Here is a 17524-nt window from a genome sequence, read left to right as displayed (position 1 = left end):
CTGCTTCTCACCTGAGGTTTTGCTTGTACTCTAGGATGCAGGAAACCTGCAATTGGAAAATCCTGTTTTACCAAATGGAAATGTTCTGCATGGCATGTTTCTTGTGACATTCAAACTAAAGCAGCATCAGTTAAACCAGTCCTATGATATCCCACACAACAACCAATCTCCCGTTTTAGTTTTTCCTAAAGTGGCTCCTTCATTCAAGACCCCATTGAGATTAGTTGCACCCACTTGGGACATGATTTTTGTCATTGAAAAAATTACCTTAGCAGTGTTTAAATCAGACAGAACTATAGCCATTACATTTTCATCCTGGGAAAAATAAAGTATTTCTCTGATAGCTATGACAGCTGCATGCAGAATTTCTGAGTTGCAATCTGTAATGAATGTAAATCTGTATAGAGTATTCCACAAAGAGAATTTATCTTTGAAGATCAGTTCCATGTTTAAGTATAATGTGCTCTCAGAGCTGTCCTTGAACAAGACTGTCAAACAGTCTGTAAACCCCAGAATAGGTGGGGGTCAAGGGTTTTACACTTGATGGACGTACACAGGCAGCTAATTTACTACTTGGAGAGAACAAAAGATCAGTCTAACAGAGCAGCTATTTGCTTCTTTTAAACCAGAAACACAAGGCAGACCAGTGTCCAAACAAAATGGCTGTAATGCCAACAAAATGTGTTATATTTTTAATTACCAGCATGGAAATACCTTGCAGCAGCAGCCACTTTGGTAGCCTCCTTTAGGACTTTTTTAGCCCACAGTATCTATGAAGCAGATTCTTGACCCTCCTTTCATACCTTTTACAAACATTACAAGTTGGATGCTTATTCCAGGACCAGACCATGCTTTTCCACTGTTATCTTGGCAGATGTATTGGTTCTCCCATACTGGGTTTATTGTAAGGGTTTGTACTCGTTCCCTTTTAATCCATGTAACAAACATGATACAGTTATGTGATCTAGTTATCATACTACAGATGCCCAAATTTAGACATTGGTGCTGCAGTACTAGCGCCCTCAGACTCTCTGCGACCCCAGAGCCCTGAAATTTGGTCTTTCATCTCTTCCTATCTCCTTTTCCCTTCTTGTAGCCTATTTTCCATAATCAGCACAGGGGAATATGTTATCTACAAGGCCTACCCTAGAACCCCTTTATAGGTTCATAGGTTGATACTAGGCTATCGCCCCTAGTGCCTATACAAGCCTAGCCATAACAATTCCCTGGCTATTTCTTCCCACACTATTTACTTCCCTGGGTCCCTGTCTAGCAGGCAACTGACGTGATCCCCGGGATGAATTTCCTTTCTCCCATCCAATCGTCAAGGTTCCTTTTGAAGAGGGCCTCCATGTCTCTCTTCATGTAGTCCGGGGAGATACGTCTCAAGTCATTCACTCCAACATGGACAATGACAGAGTCATATCTGTACTTGTTGTGGAGTGACTTGAGTGCATGCATTATGTGGCGGATCCTGGCACCCGACAGGCAGCTAACTGTAATTTTCTCCTTGTTCAGCCTTGTGAGTGGGACATCAGTGTGCCTGACTATAGAGTCACGAATGACTAAAGTGTTAGGTATGTTGTCTTGCCTTAGGGGCTGTTGCTGGGTGGCAAACTGGTGTTGTGAGCTATGTGAGACTTTGGTTGTGATTGGTGTTTGTTTGCATTTCAGCTTCGGAGGTCCTTGTTGCTTGGGCAAGGTGCAGTTAAGGACCTCCGCATATGTGGATTTAATGTTGCTATGTGTGGGTGTTGATGGTGTGGGTTTAGAAGGGCTCTGTGTTGCTTGAGGTGTAGTGCAGATGTTAACCTTCTTCTCTTGACTGTCTAGCACAGTTTTGGGTGGAGAGAGCTTTGCTTCCAGTTTGGCTATGTAAGTGCATCTCTCACAGGTTGTAGTGTTGGGTGGTAGGAGGAGAGGGTTGTCTGTGTACATGAGGCAATTGCTGCATTGCTCCAGTATGCCTAGATTCACCAGGTAGACAGGAGAAATCACCGGTAGCTGACCCTTGGACATGCCTGGTTTGGTGCTTTTTTGTAAAGTACAGGAGCTGTTTTCCCTTGCCTTAGCAAGGTACTTTGCAGTTATAGGCTGTTTAGAGCCTATGATTAATATCTCCTTATTAACAAGGAGAGTTGAGTGCTTGTATCAGTTTAAGGCTTCCTAGTGCTTTCCAGCAGGTATTAGAGCAAGTGCTAGTCACAGGGATGCTTAAAGGTATGCTGAAAAAAATGGTTTATCCTAAACACTGCAGTGTGCAGTGTGCAGTAGATAATTTAGATGTGAAAGTAGGTAACTTAAGTTTTACCTGTCATGTTACATGCCCTAATTAACAAACACAACTTGTAGGCTTTTGTTCCTGACATCTTACTGTTGTTCTCGGCATGCAGAGACGACCAAGCTCCCTCTGAGAACATCTGAAACTCAAGTCTATGTGATGTATTTATTGTAACTCCATATGCCCAAATTTAGAGATCGTCACTGTAGTACTAGCTCCCTCAGACTCTGCGACCCCAGAGCCCTGAAATGTGGTCTTTCATCTCTTCCTATTCATCTCTTCCTATCTCCTTTTCTCTTTTTGTAGCCTATTTTCCATAGTCAGGACAGGGGGATATGTTATCTCCAGGCCTAGCCTAGAACCCCTTTACATGCCCTAATTTACAAACACAACTTGTTGGCTTTTGTTCCTGTCATCTTATTATTGTCCTCAGTGTACAAAAGAGACCAAGACCCCTCTAAGGACATCTGAAACTCAAAAGTCTAGCTAGATGGGCAGCATTTGTCTGAAGCTAATTCCCTTCTAAGATGAAATTATACTGCACCAGTGATTTGTATATCTTATAGATCCGTATAGTTAATCTCATAAATATACTTTATTTTTGTGATTTTTTTTTTTTTTTTTTTTTTTTTTATCGATTATATGATTAGAATATTTAACTGATTCAAATAGTAGACTGATACACAAGACCAAGTTATTAGAGAACTTATGTTTGTGCTGAAGTATTGTTATGTAGTATGGCTGAGGCCAAAGGGTTTTCCTTACCAGCTTCAAAATATTACATTCTTAAAGTGGATAGTTGCCTTGCAAATGTCTTCGAATGTGTAAGCTTTTAGAGAATATATTGCCTCATGAGCAAGAGTACTTTTTAGAAATTTCAGTTAGTCTTGAAGTACCAGTCACCCCATAGTTAGACTTGTACGTCAAAGCAATTGGCTTACATTAAGATACCATGCCACACAATGTAGGAAGACCTTAAAAACCTGTGTCTCAGAATTCATGCAGTTCAGGTGAACTATCCATATAAAGACTTTATACTCTCATAAGTGTATTTTTGATGTCTGGCTACTCATTTTCTTTTACATGAAAGTACTACTATGGTGTCTTCAAGTCTGCAGAGTACAGATCTCAAGTCACTCCAGGCTTAACTGCTGTCACTCCATTCCTGGTGTTTCTCTGAAACTGGGAGCCTCATAGTTTCTTTAGCTAGCTCTATGGTTTCAAAGTTTTGACTGTGTAGTTCTGATTTCAGTTCGGAGAAGAACTTTCGCTTTTTCTTTTTTCATTGTTGATGGTATCTTTGATACCATGAAAGACTTCATCTGGTACTGAAAGAAGTCTGCAGTGGGTTTTCTTCTGAGACTTCACTTCTGCAATCCCTAGCATAGCTTTTCTTTTTCATAATTTTCCAGTTCTACATTCTGATTTGCACCATAGTGTGATGTGGTCACATGTATGGTTAGAAGACGATGTATAGCACTTGTTCTCTCGGTTCTTTTTTTACTACCCTCACTGTTTGGTGGTTAATTACAATACTCAGCATATGAAAGTTCCTACATTTACAGAATAGAAAATGTAAAAACTCAAAACAGCTGTGTCTCTGCTGGATCATGAGCCATGATCACCAGCTTTACAGCCATGACTACCACATTTACCTCCCTATTGTTTTTGAGGCGGTTGTCAAGCACTGCAGTAAATACCAGCATTTTTTTGTTGTTGGTTGTTAGAGGACCACAATATCAAACATTTCCATAGTTACCAATATTTTAACCTAGCCACGCAAAGATGCAGACAGTGAGAAGCCATAAGGCTCTAAAACTTCTCAAAATATGGTAACTGCTTAGATTTCTCAGCATGGGGTTCAGCAAGAGGGCCTGTTATGTGATCCCAGGTCATTGGCAGACCACAGCGAGAAGGATAAGGATGAGGGGGGTAGATAACAGTCATACCCTCATTGAGGCAAGGCCAGCCTTACGAGGTAGATGGGCCAACTGGTGTCTTCAGGGTTTTGGTACATTTGTGTGATCCATATGTGTTATCGTGGTCTGTCCAGATGCTGAGCGTGCATGCCCTGTGCATGGTAGTTAGCTGTGAAAAATGTCAGAGTATGACTACTATAGAAGATCTCATTCATAGAGCTCGTCAAGGAAGGGTACACATGTAGATCTGATATGGTAAGAACTTTGCTGTGTGTCCTGGGAGACTTGTAGCAGTATGATGTAGTACTCATACCCCTCCCACACACACAGAGTTGTTTCTTACATAAGCTTAACAATATATTATATATACATTTGTAAATCTGTACAGTCTAGATATATTTTTTTTATTTAATGTTTTAGTTTTACAGTGGAAGCATTGAAGGTGATGTTGGATAAGCATGTATGCGGAAAACATATTTCTTTCTGTTTTATCTTTGGTTGTGTTTTGTTTTCCAGTTAACTAAACTGAGTGCAGTTGAGAAGGAATTGACTGAAATTGAAGACAAATTGTTGTCTGCAAAGAAAGGTAAGGCTAGTACATGAAAGTAGTATTTAAAAATGCATAGAATAGTTGCTGTATCCCCTTAATCATAAGAAGCTGTGATTGATGTTAGATGCATTCTTTAGAGGATTACAGCTGGATTTACACTTCTGATATCCCCTTCTTCATATAGTTTCAGTTATAATTGCTCTACTGCACTGTAGTGTCCATGCCTCTAGTTGCTACCCATTGTGATATCGTAAACTGGACTTTTGGAATGTGTTTAGTTTTTGGTGCTGTCCCTTTATTTTTTGCCATTCTCCCACTTTGTCTTGAACCCAACATTTCATCATAGGAGTGTTCCTGCATCTGATAACTAAAGCACTGTACCATGTAATGTGCCTTTGTTACTTATTAAAAAACAAAATTCTCACTTTCACTTTCTGTTCTGCCTGGGAATGGAGCACAGTATTAAAGGTTAACACAAGTGGCAGTGCTTCAGCCTGAAACCACAGAGGAGATTTAGAGAGAAATTTGTGTCCTCCATCAACATACTGAACATAGTAGCTGTGGAGGGTGGTCAAGACTCAGGTGGGTAGGAGGATCTTTTATTTGATTCTTGTGTCATTTCCTGATTTACAGGAGAAAGGAGATTTTGGTAGATATTGTTTTTGTCCTTCTCTAGTCCTTTCACAAGTTGGCCTTGTATCCTTCATGAGTTGTGAGCTTTCCTGCAACTGGTCAGTTTCATAGCCATTGTCAGTTAATGATGGGAGGTGCACTCCCTGCAACCATCTTGAGAGATGTGTCTGAGAGTGTTTTCCACATTTGAGCATCAGAAGCATGACCATGACTGGTGAGTTTAAATTAATCACTTTCTAAATTTCCCTAGCGAAGCTTGGTGATTGAACTTAAGACTGTGGGGGATTTACTCCCAATATCTTTTTCTACAAGTGGACCTAGGCTCACCAGCTATGGTTGAGAAGACTTTAACAACTTCTGAACCAGTTGGGTGATTTAGGGTGATAATATGTATGTGTTGCTCATCATTTGGTAAGGCTCCCTGTTAAGGAGCAAGATTGAACAACAAAAAGATACAAAAAAAGGAGGATCCATAAGCATAAAGTATATGTGTTTGTACCTCTCACTTCCACCAGTCAAACATGCAAAAGAAAAGGTCTGCAGGAGCAGCAGCCATGGTCATGGCTATCTCTCACGCTCACCCATGTGAGGCTGCTTCTTTCTAAGTTTGCCTGAGCTTGGAGAGACATACAGACTTGCGGCTTCTGCCTGTATTTGTGGATGGCTCTGTACTAGAGCTTGACTCTGGGGCCATTTGGTGATCAGCTGAAAGTAAGTCCAGGCCCTTCCCTTCAAATTCTCCGTACTGTTTGTTCCTCCTTCAGACAGAAGCAGAAGATTCTTTTCCCACCGTTTCCTTATTCCGGAGTTCATGGTCGACGTCTGTCTCGTCCTGGGTCTTGACAACTTCAGACATTATTTCATTTTTGATTATATTCTGGATAGAGGCTTTCCAGGGTGTCCAACTCTTTCTGCTCTTGGGCACCTTGATGATGTTTCTGGTCATAAAGGATGCCTTTTGTCACGTTGCTGTCTAAGATTTGCACAGGAGGTTTCTTCAGTTTACTGTAGGTGATTTTCGTTTCCCTTTGCCTGATGACCATCATCTCCCTGTAATCTATTGGCCCATTTGTTCCTGTCAGGACAAAGGCCATCAGTGGCCCATCTGCTCTTTGAAGGTGAGAATTGATTGAAGACCCATCATTCTGGCAGCCTTTAGGCCTTTACTTCTGCTTATGCTAGCATTTGGTACTCGTTCCCCCTTCTCCCCATTTGGCTCTTCAAAACTCTGGTCATCGGGGGGGCAGTTAGGGATTTACTCCTGTAAGCCACAGAAGTGGGTTACTGTATGTGAGTCTGTTTGAATAAGGTGGTGTTTGTAGTGTTTATGAAGGTGAATAGTAAAGCGGTTCTTATTTTCACTTATTAGATGGGCCACTTCTGGTGGTCTGTCAGTGGACTACCTGATGGGATGTTTAGTATATAAAGTTGTAGAACAGGGGTTGGTCATTTGGATGAATCCACATTCTCAAAGGGGAAGGACTATTACTTGAGGTTCTTCCTGATGCCATAAAATAACTAGTGGGATCTTTGGCATCTAAAGCTGTAAAATAGGTGGTCGTCATCTGGATGATTCCACTTTAGAGCTGCTTTCTGGTACCATAAAATAACTAGTGGAGACCTCTTCTAAACCTCACCACACTTAAATTTGAAAAGAAAAATATATTCATAATGGTGACCTTCCACTCCATTACAGCCCTGCTGGAAAATGGGAAGGTAAGTATTATTTATATTTTTATTTATTTAACATTTGTTTACTGGGAAAGTCTGACTTGGAACGAAGCTGATTTTCATTGGAGGCCTTGGGAGAAACATTCCAGACGCATGTCTTTGTAATGTGGGAGGAAACCGGAGCACCCAGAGGAAACCCACACAAAGGCAGGGAGGACATGCAGACTCCACACAGAAGGCATCCAGCTGAAAATCAAACTGAAGAACCTCTTGCTGTGTTTCAGATATGTAAATTGTTCAAGACTCCTGAAAAGATGCAGAGATTCTTTGGAGCCATAATATGCACCACTTCACCAACAATGAAACTGAAACTAAAGAGGACAACATGAGCACCATATTAACTTTATGGGTGAAGAAGCAAGTTGCCCCTACTTGTAAGCCCTTGAAATTCTTAGGGTCATGCCTTTCTTGCATCCCAAGTTACATGCCTGCACTGGTCTCAGTTGTGGCTCTTAACCATACAAATAATAAAACCAGTGATAGTGTTGAAAGACAGCAACAAAGAAGTAAAATCCAACACTAAAAACGTCTAAGGAATGCAACACTGGCTATAATACAGCCTGCGATTTATTACAAAGCGGGCAAAGTAAACAACTATAACAAATGAGCGTTGCGCTTTCTTCCACCTGAAGTGTGGATTTCATCAGAAGGATTTCTGATGAAATCCACACTTCAGGTGGAAGAAAGCGCCAAATCTGTCATTCTGTTATAGTTCTTTGTACTTTGCCCGTTTCTTAGTAATAAATCGCAGGCTGTATTATAGCTGTGTGTGGCTGCATTCCTTAGACGTTTTTAGTGTTGGATTTTACTTCTTTGTGGCTCTTAACCATGCTATTCAGCTCAGTCCACTTCTGTTATCATAACAACAGGCAGGAGAAGATTCTGAATGCTGTAGATGTCTACAAACAGCTGCGGTACTACACTCATGGAGGTAAGGTACTCCCTGAGATGGACTATTTTTTTTTTTCCTTTAGGGAAAGAAGAGGAGGCTTGCCTGTCACTAAGCATACCTTATCTAACTGGTCGGCCATCTTCATTCCTTTTTGCTTTGGGCTGCTGTATGGTCTAGTATCAGTGCAGAATCAGAACTGTAGCAAAGAGTTTACTAAAAGTGATAGTTGTGTGAAGTGTACTCGCAGGACATCTGACATTCTGAATACATTTGAGTAGAACAGCCTTCACCCTCCTTCCCTGTGTTATCTGTCTATTCATACGTATCCATCCTCCTTCTCTATGTCATTGACAAATTTATTTGATTACGGTCTTTATGTATGTATATATGTAGTTGTGTGCTTGTGTGTCTTTGAAGGGGCCTCATGATCTGTTATGGATTCCAAGAAGGAGATGGTGGTGGGTACCCAGGAGCCATTGCTGTGTTTACCTCTAGCACCTCCTGTTGTAGTGATAGCTGGGGTGGGGCAAGCAGTCCAAGGCTCGTGGAATCGATTAACAGAGACCTCTTTGCATATCAATGTTTGGAGATGAGGGCGGTGCTGTTGGCGTTGCAAGCACTTCAGAACCTCCTCCCCAGAGGAACTATTGCGATACAGACGGACAACATGTCGGTTGTCTGGTACATCAACAAACAAGGGGAACCAGGTGCTATCCTCTTTATCGAGAGGCCATGAGGGTGTGGGAAAGGGCGATCTCCACCAACCGCTTTCTGATCGCAACGCACATTCCGGGACGGTCCAACATACTGGCGGACAAACTCAGCCGCACCATTCTTTCCCCTTACGAGTGGTCTCTCAATCCCCAGGTAGCGAAGCGGATTTTTGCCGAATGGGGCAGCCCTGTTGTGATCTTTTGCCACTCCCTTAAATACGAAATGCAGCAGCTTCTTCGCTCTGATTCCCCCCTTCGGGGAAGCCCCGAGAGACGCTCTGGTGCATGCTTGGCCTCCTGGTCTACTTTATGCCTATCCTCCTCTACCCCTGATGCTAAAACTCATACAGAAAGCCAGTTGGTTGGGGAGCAGAATGATCCTCATTGCCCCATTCTGGCCTCGTCAAACTTGGTTCCCTTATCTGTGGTCTCATCTAGTGAATCCTCCCTGGATTCTGGATCGCATTCCGGATCTAATATCACACCCCCTGGGTCTCCCGACCCCGAATCTGGACATCCTGAAGCTGACAGCTTGGCTGCTCCAGTTCCACTCCTAGTCAGGACTCCCGGCATCTCTTCCCCAGTTAAAGCCATCTTGGTAGCAGCACATAAACCTTCCACTAGGAAGGTCTATTGCAGTAAATGGAAGCGTTTTTCCATCTGGGAGGAACACCATAACTTAGATCCCTTCACAGCTCTGTTACCGTCTGTGCTGGATTTCCTCACCGGCCTTTTTCAGCAAGGGGCTAGCTGCTCTGGTCAAGGTACAGTTGGCAGCCATTTCTCATTACCATGTGGGCCATGAGACAGGTCCCTTTGATTACAGCAAAGTTATGTAAAACCTTCCTCAAGGGTACTTTCCTGCTCAGGCCTCCTGTCAAGGAAGTTGTACCCCTTGGGATCTATCACTAGTCCTTCAGGCCTTGACTGCCCCTCCTTGAACCAGCTGCTTGGCCGAACTAAAATACCTTTCTTGGAAAACAGCGTTCCTTGTCGCCATCACTTCAGCGAAGAGTCTCGGAACTTCAGGCCCTTTGTGTGAAACCGCCTACTTGACCTTTCATCAGGATAGAGTATACCTCAGGACCAATCCCTCCTTCCTTCCTAAGGTGGCTTCAGAAACTAATATCAATCAGTCCATTAACCTGCCAGTTTTTCCTAAGTACCAGAATAAAGGAGAATACAAACTGGCTTCTACACTCATAATGACTGCTGGTCACAGACAATCCGACCAGTTGTTCATTTCCTTTACCAAATTCAACTTAGGTAAAGCTGTTTCTAAGGTCACCTTATCACAATGGATTTCACAGTGTATTCTTCTGGCCTATGAAGCTTCTGGGGCACCTCAGGAGTTTGTGCACATTCTACGCTCTATATCTACTTCTGCTGCCTTTAGAGCTAGGGTTTCATTGGATGATATTTGTTCCGCAGCCACTTGGGCCTCATCTCATACCTTTATTAGCCATTATAAATTGGACGTCATTTCCAGAGGAGAGCATCCTTTGGCTCTGCAGTGCTCGAACATCCTTCCATGATGGCCGCCCAAGACTCCAGTAGCTGGGGACTCTGTCCCAGGTTGCTGACAAATGAAGTCCCTACTTCAGATTAAGAAGTTATGTACTCACCATAACGCTCCATCTGAGTAGGTGACTTCATTTGTCTGCAACCATCCCCTTCTTCCCCTGGCCTTCAGAAGTTAATTATTGGATGTCCTTTCTGGTCCCTTCGGGATGCATTTATCTTGAGCCTATTGTATAAGGGCAAACTTGATCTGAGGTCAGTCAGGTTTGGCAGGGGATTATGGGTAAGGGGAGGAGCTAGGAGCTCGGATCCATAAGCTGTAAAATAAGTTGCGGCTCGGATCCGAGGTCGGATCCAAGACCCAAAGGTTGCAGACAAATGAAGTCACCTACTCAGATGGAACGTTATGGTGAGTACATAACTTCTTATTTGCTTCAGCAGCCTTTACACTCAGGTCGCTGAATTATTTGTCCTACTTTACACATCACTTACTTCAGACAGATCTCCTAAAGGAGTTGGGAGATCTCCTACAGGATCCTACAGTTGAAGGAGCTGCGGGCATGGAGGCTTTACAACTTGTGACCTTGACATCTGTAGTTAACTCCTCCATGCAGCAGATGGAGCAAGTAGGGCAGCCGACACAGGATTTGCCTTATGTAGACACTCCTAGATACACCTTTGTCAATTTGCGGAGCCCTTCAAGTCCTCCTTTATCAACACCCCATTTGACGGCTCGTTTCTGTTTGGGCCTCAGGTAAAAGAGACTCTTACCAGGTGTGAATGGGATGGCAAAACTCTCTCTGCTGTGGGAGTACATTTTTCCGCTCCCTCTAGACCTTACCTTAAGGGTCAGAAGAGCGGGAAGATGTGGTTCTAGAAATCCCAGGGAGTTTCGCTTGACACACGTGGAGAATTTTCCCCCAGGGGCAGAGGGGTGAATAATAACAGGAGACGCAGATCTTGTGGCAGGAGGAGTCCGCAGAATCAGGCCGACAGAGATACCGTCTCTGGCAGACTTTTCCAGTGCACCTGAAAGGAGGGCCGACTGTCCGCCTCTGGAGGCAGTTGGGGGCAGGTTATCTCATTACCCAAAAGCCTGGCAAAAAATCACGGAGGATACATGGTCGATAATATCCAGGGGTTACAAAATTCTGTTCTCCCAACCACCCCTTACAAGAAACCCCTTACAAGAAACCCCTTACAAGAAACACTCATTCCCAGATGTTCCACCCAGTCTTTGGGATCAAGCAAACCTAGAAGTTCAAAGTTTGCTAGAAAAAAGAGCCATCCAAGAAGTCCCTGCAGACCAAATCGAATCCGGCACTTACTCAAGGTTCTTTTTGGTTCCAAAGACAGGAACTGGAGGCTCATTTTGGATCTCAGCAAACTTAACAAATCAGTCAAAAAAACAAAGTTCTGGATCGTAACACTGCAGTCCATTCGTCCCTTTTTTGGGTCAGAACAATTAGATGTGCTCCATCGATCTCCAGGATGCTTACTATTACATACAAATGGACAGGCAATCCAAGAGGTACCTACCCTTCTGGCTGGGAGCCAGTCATTACCAGTTCAGAGCTCTGCCCTTTGGTCTCACCACAGCCCGCAGGGTGTTCACCAAATGCATGACAGTAGTCATGACTCATCTGAGGCATCTAGGATTCCGGTTGTTTTCATATCTGGACGACTGGCTCCTCACTGCCACCACCAAGCATCAGCTGATCGAGGCACAGGACTCCATTATTCACACCTGTACACAACTAAGCATCACCATAAACTACTTAAAAGTCTCCCTTTACTGTCTTGTCAATATATTACTTTTATAGGGGCAGATTTAGACACAAGGGCCATGGTGGCAAAACTGCCTCATGAAAGAGTGTTAACCATTCATCGTTAGGTTTTATTCCTCATGGCAAGAAAGAGAATCCAGGCAAGATTCATCCTCAAGGTCTTGGGTTAGATGGCTGCAGCAATTCCTCTGGTCCCTATGGCGACTTCCACATGAGAATTCTGCAGTGGCTCCTTTTGGCTCAGTGGTCATTCCAGGATTTACCAATGTCACATCAGATTTGGATCATGGAGTCATGCTGGAAGAATTTAGCATGGTGGCTTCACTCCCCTCTGGTTTTAATGGCAGACCATTTCTATCCCCCCAACCCATAGCCACAGTGACCACGGATGCTTCCCAGATAGGGTGGGGGGGGGGGCATTATCTGAGACGGACTGTTCAAGGGACTTGGTAGGAACACGAGTATCACTTGCACATCAGTGTCCTAGAGATGAGAGTGGTGCTTCTGGCATTGCAAGCACTTCGACTCTCTACCTAAGGGGACTGTAACAATTCAGACAGACAGTGTGTGCCGGTAGTATGGTACATCAACAAATAGGGCGGAACCAGGTCTTATCCCTTGTGCCAAGAGGCTCTACGAGTATGGCAATGGGCGATGTCTTCCCAATGCTTTCTGGTTGCAATGCACATTCCAGGGAAATCCAATGTGATAGCGGACAAGCTCAGCGGAGCTATTCTGATGCCTCACGAGTGGTCCCTGAAACAGGAAGTTGCCAAACTGATTTTTCGCAAATGGGACCAGCCATGCTGCAATCTTTTCTCCACCCACCCCCCACCCCCAACTACAATTGCAGCAGCTAGTTTGCCCTAGTCCCACCACCGGGACAGTCACCCAGGGATGCACTTGTTCACGATTGGCCCCCGGGACTGGTTTATGCCTTTCCACCAGTTCCCTCTGATCCCCAAAGTTCTTCAGAAAGCACAGTTGTTGGGTTGCAAGTTGATCCTCATTGCTCCTTACTGGTCTCAACGGGTATGGTTCCCATTCCTTTGGCCTCATGCAAGGGGAGCCTTGGAAACTGGACCCAGTTCCAGATCTCCTGATGCATCAGTGGGGTGCTCTCCACCCTTCCATCCATACTCTCAAGCTGACTGCTTGGTTTCTCCACTTACGGTCTTAACCAGGCTTCCAGATGTCTCCCCGGCAGTTCAACACATTTTGATTTCATCTCATAAACCACTACATGAAAACTTTATGCTAGTAAATGGAAGAGGTTCTCTTGTTGGGCAAAAAAGAACGACATTGATCCCTTTACTGCTCCCATTTCAAAGATTCTGGAATTTCTTGCTGAAAAGTTTGAACAAGGAGTAGTGGCAGCTACTGTCTGAGTTCAGCTAGCTGCCATTTCTAATTTCCATGTGGGAGAAGTAGAATCTAGCATCATGTCCCATAGGCTATGTAGAGCATTCCTAAGAGGTACTACCCTCTTAAGACCTCCAATAAGAGAACCCTCCCTCCTCCGGGTCTTAAATTTAGTGTTAGAGGCCCTAATTCTCCTCCCCTTTGAGGCAGCAGCAACTTGTCCATAGAAGTTTTTGACATGGAAGACTTTTTCTTAACCACCATTACCTCAGCTAGGAGGGTTTCAGAATTACAGGCCTTATCTATTCGTCCCTGTACTTGATTTTCCACAAAGATAGAGTTTTTCTCAGAACCAATCCCTCCTTGTTACCAAAGTTTGTTCAGAGCACAATTTGAATCACTCCATAGAGCTTCCTGTATCCTTCCCCAATTATGGCAACAAGGCAGAGTATAAGCTCCATCAGTTGGACGCTCATAGACAGTTAAGTTTTTATTTACACAAGACTTAAGGATTTCAGGAACCACCAATTGTTTATATCCTTTGCAGACAATAAGAAATGTTGTCCAGTCTCAAAAGTGACTTATCAAAGTGGCTTTCAGGCACTATCGCCTATTTGTACACTTTGTGGAACAAAACTTCCAGGAAAATTAAAGGACACTCAGTAGTGCCTTGGCTACTTCTATTGCTTTTCAAGCCAAACTGCCTTTAGATTCAATCTGCGTGGCAGCTACATGGGCTAATCTTCATACCTTTATCTCTCATTAAAAGTAGATGTGGCCTCCCAGAACAGGGCATCCTTTGGTTCCATGGTCCTGAAGAGTTTTTCCAGTGAGCCACCCAAGAAACAGGTGCTGGGGATGTTGTCCCAACCAACAAGAACGGAGGTGAGATGGGGACAACATAACATAAAGAAGTTCTGTACTCACCATAACATTCCATGTTTGTTGTCCTTCAACTCGCCTTCCTTCTTGCATCCCACCCTCCTTCCCCCTCCTGGAGGATCAAGGGGAGTTCTTTTTGGTTACACTGGCTGAGTTCCGTTTTTACTTACCAGATGGTTAGACCTAGTCTTTCCTTCCTTTCTCTTTGCTAAAAATCACACTCTTATATGCAGGTGTTCTCTTGTATTTACGTTTAGTCATTTTTTGACCTATTTAGTCTGGTAGGTTATAAACGAGATGTGGGTAACTACCGCTATGCATGTCGGGATAGGGGCTAGCCCCGAGCCAGTAAAAAGATCTCGAGCTATAGTATACGGCCGAGTTTCCGAACCCAGCCAGCAAGAAGAAAGGCGAGATGAAGAACAACAAACATGGAACGTTATGGTGAGTACATAACTTCTTTTTCCTGTTTGAGCTCCTGTTCTTTCAGCTTTCACTTTTCTGTCATAGCTGTATTGAGATACCTTATTGTGATATTGTATAATAGCAGCAAACTCAATCTGAGGTACTACAGTGGTCAGGAACATTATGGGTAAGGGAGGAGCTCAAGTTTTAGAACGTAGAATCTAAAGAAAGTGGGAGAGTTGGAACCGAGCCCATTCAGTGAGGTAGAATGAAATGGACAACACAGATGAATCATTATGGTGAGTACATAACTTTTATTTTTTGTCCATCTCATCATTAAAAGAATCCACATCTACCCCTTTACCTGAATGATAGCTTCAGTCATGCCTCACTTAAGAAATGAACAGTGTCCCCTGCTTTTCCCATCTCCCGCGTATCCAGTCTGAACATAACTATAAATGAATAAATAAAAATATCTTTTTAATTTTCTATTTAATGCTGGTTGATTTGCATTTATTTTTTATTAACATATCCATAAATTACCAAAAATTGATTCTTTTCAGACAGAGGTCCTTTCTTGGGATAGTCTTGGCTAAAGATAAAGATGTAGGATAAATCTCCTCCTCCATGGAAGATGTTCCTTTTAAACGCTTTCAATTTTGTAGTCATCAGAAAGGCCCACATTCTGGCCAAAGATATTTTTAAAGCACTTTGATGTATGTTGGTGTCTATTTGAACGATCCATTTTCCAGACTTTATTTTTTAAATTTCTAACCATTGTTTAAATAATGCCAATTTCACCTATTTCTTTGGTTAGTGTGTTTTCCTTGGCCTAGTGTAAAAATGGTCTGCTGGGATCATTGCTATACTGTGGATAATAAATGCAAACAAAGAAACACAAACAAATGACTAAGACTGCAGTTCAGAAAAATCCGTTAGTAGTCCATGAAATCTATGTAAGCAATATGTATGTCCACTGCAGCAGATAATTTGTGTTCGCCCTGCTACCCAAAAGGAATTAATTTAGGTGTATACTAGCCAGTCAAGGCATGGCCTTTATTGTCTCCCCAGAGATACCAGATGATGGCAGCTGATGTAGCAGACTTTTGTGAGAGCCTGCATGGGAACCTTGGAGACTCCTGGAGAATGCAGTTCCCAAGATAGGAGTAAATATGTCTGTAAAGGAGAATTCTGACACTTATATATGCATTTGAGATTTTCAAGACTACCTGAAAACCAGGATTTATAACAATTATTACAGATGGCTGCACTGTAGTATTGCACATAAATAAGCAGGAGTGAATGCATTCCTATCAGCTGTGCAGATCAGCAGTGATGACATAGGATCTGACCATCCAGTAGAACCTTTTTCTGCATCCTATCATATGAAATTTACCTACCAAACCCAAGACTGCTTCTCACCTGAGGTTTTGCTTGTACTCTAGGATGCAGGAAACCTGCAATTGGAAAATCCTGTTTTACCAAATGGAAATGTTCTGCATGGCATGTTTCTTGTGACATTCAAACTAAAGCAGCATCAGTTAAACCAGTCCTATGATATCCCACACAACAACCAATCTCCCGTTTTAGTTTTTCCTAAAGTGGCTCCTTCATTCAAGACCCCATTGAGATTAGTTGCACCCACTTGGGACATGATTTTTGTCATTGAAAAAATTACCTTAGCAGTGTTTAAATCAGACAGAACTATAGCCATTACATTTTCATCCTGGGAAAAATAAAGTATTTCTCTGATAGCTATGACAGCTGCATGCAGAATTTCTGAGTTGCAATCTGTAATGAATGTAAATCTGTATAGAGTATTCCACAAAGAGAATTTATCTTTGAAGATCAGTTCCATGTTTAAGTATAATGTGCTCTCAGAGCTGTCCTTGAACAAGACTGTCAAACAGTCTGTAAACCCCAGAATAGGTGGGGGTCAAGGGTTTTACACTTGATGGACGTACACAGGCAGCTAATTTACTACTTGGAGAGAACAAAAGATCAGTCTAACAGAGCAGCTATTTGCTTCTTTTAAACCAGAAACACAAGGCAGACCAGTGTCCAAACAAAATGGCTGTAATGCCAACAAAATGTGTTATATTTTTAATTACCAGCATGGAAATACCTTGCAGCAGCAGCCACTTTGGTAGCCTCCTTTAGGACTTTTTTAGCCCACAGTATCTATGAAGCAGATTCTTGACCCTCCTTTCATACCTTTTACAAACATTACAAGTTGGATGCTTATTCCAGGACCAGACCATGCTTTTCCACTGTTATCTTGGCAGATGTATTGGTTCTCCCATACTGGGTTTATTGTAAGGGTTTGTACTGCTCCCTTTTAATCCATGTAACAAACATGATACAGTTATGTGATCTAGTTATCATACTACAGATGCCCAAATTTAGACATTGGTGCTGCAGTACTAGCGCCCTCAGACTCTCTGCGACCCCAGAGCCCTGAAATTTGGTCTTTCATCTCTTCCTATCTCCTTTTCCCTTCTTGTAGCCTATTTTCCATAATCAGCACAGGGGAATATGTTATCTACAAGGCCTACCCTAGAACCCCTTTATAGGTTCATAGGTTGATACTAGGCTATCGCCCCTAGTGCCTATACAAGCCTAGCCATAACAATTCCCTGGCTATTTCTTCCCACACTATTTACTTCCCTGGGTCCCTGTCTAGCAGGCAACTGACGTGATCCCCGGGATGAATTTCCTTTCTCCCATCCAATCGTCAAGGTTCCTTTTGAAGAGGGCCTCCATGTCTCTCTTCATGTAGTCCGGGGAGATACGTCTCAAGTCATTCACTCCAACATGGACAATGACAGAGTCATATCTGTACTTGTTG

The 17524-nt window shown here is 43.0% G+C and overlaps 1 protein-coding gene across 1 annotated transcript in view; it reads left to right on the top strand.

Moving 5' to 3' along the window:
- Positions 1-17524, top strand: part of LOC122816779 (solute carrier family 4 member 1 adaptor protein) — a 937474-nt gene that overhangs the window by 506748 nt on the left and 413202 nt on the right. Inside the window, exon 7 of the mRNA XM_044089801.1 lies at positions 4717-4786. Within this exon, the coding sequence (XP_043945736.1) occupies positions 4717-4786 (70 nt within the window). The remainder of the gene's footprint in view (positions 1-4716; positions 4787-17524) is intronic.

The sequence above is a fragment of the Protopterus annectens genome, chromosome 1.part1, assembly GCF_019279795.1.
Source record: "Protopterus annectens isolate FY-2018-M chromosome 1.part1, PAN1.0, whole genome shotgun sequence".
NCBI classification, from domain to species: domain Eukaryota; kingdom Metazoa; phylum Chordata; order Ceratodontiformes; family Protopteridae; genus Protopterus; species Protopterus annectens.
The sequence above is the reverse complement of the archived record's forward strand: the minus strand, read 5'-3'. Positions and strand labels throughout refer to the sequence as shown.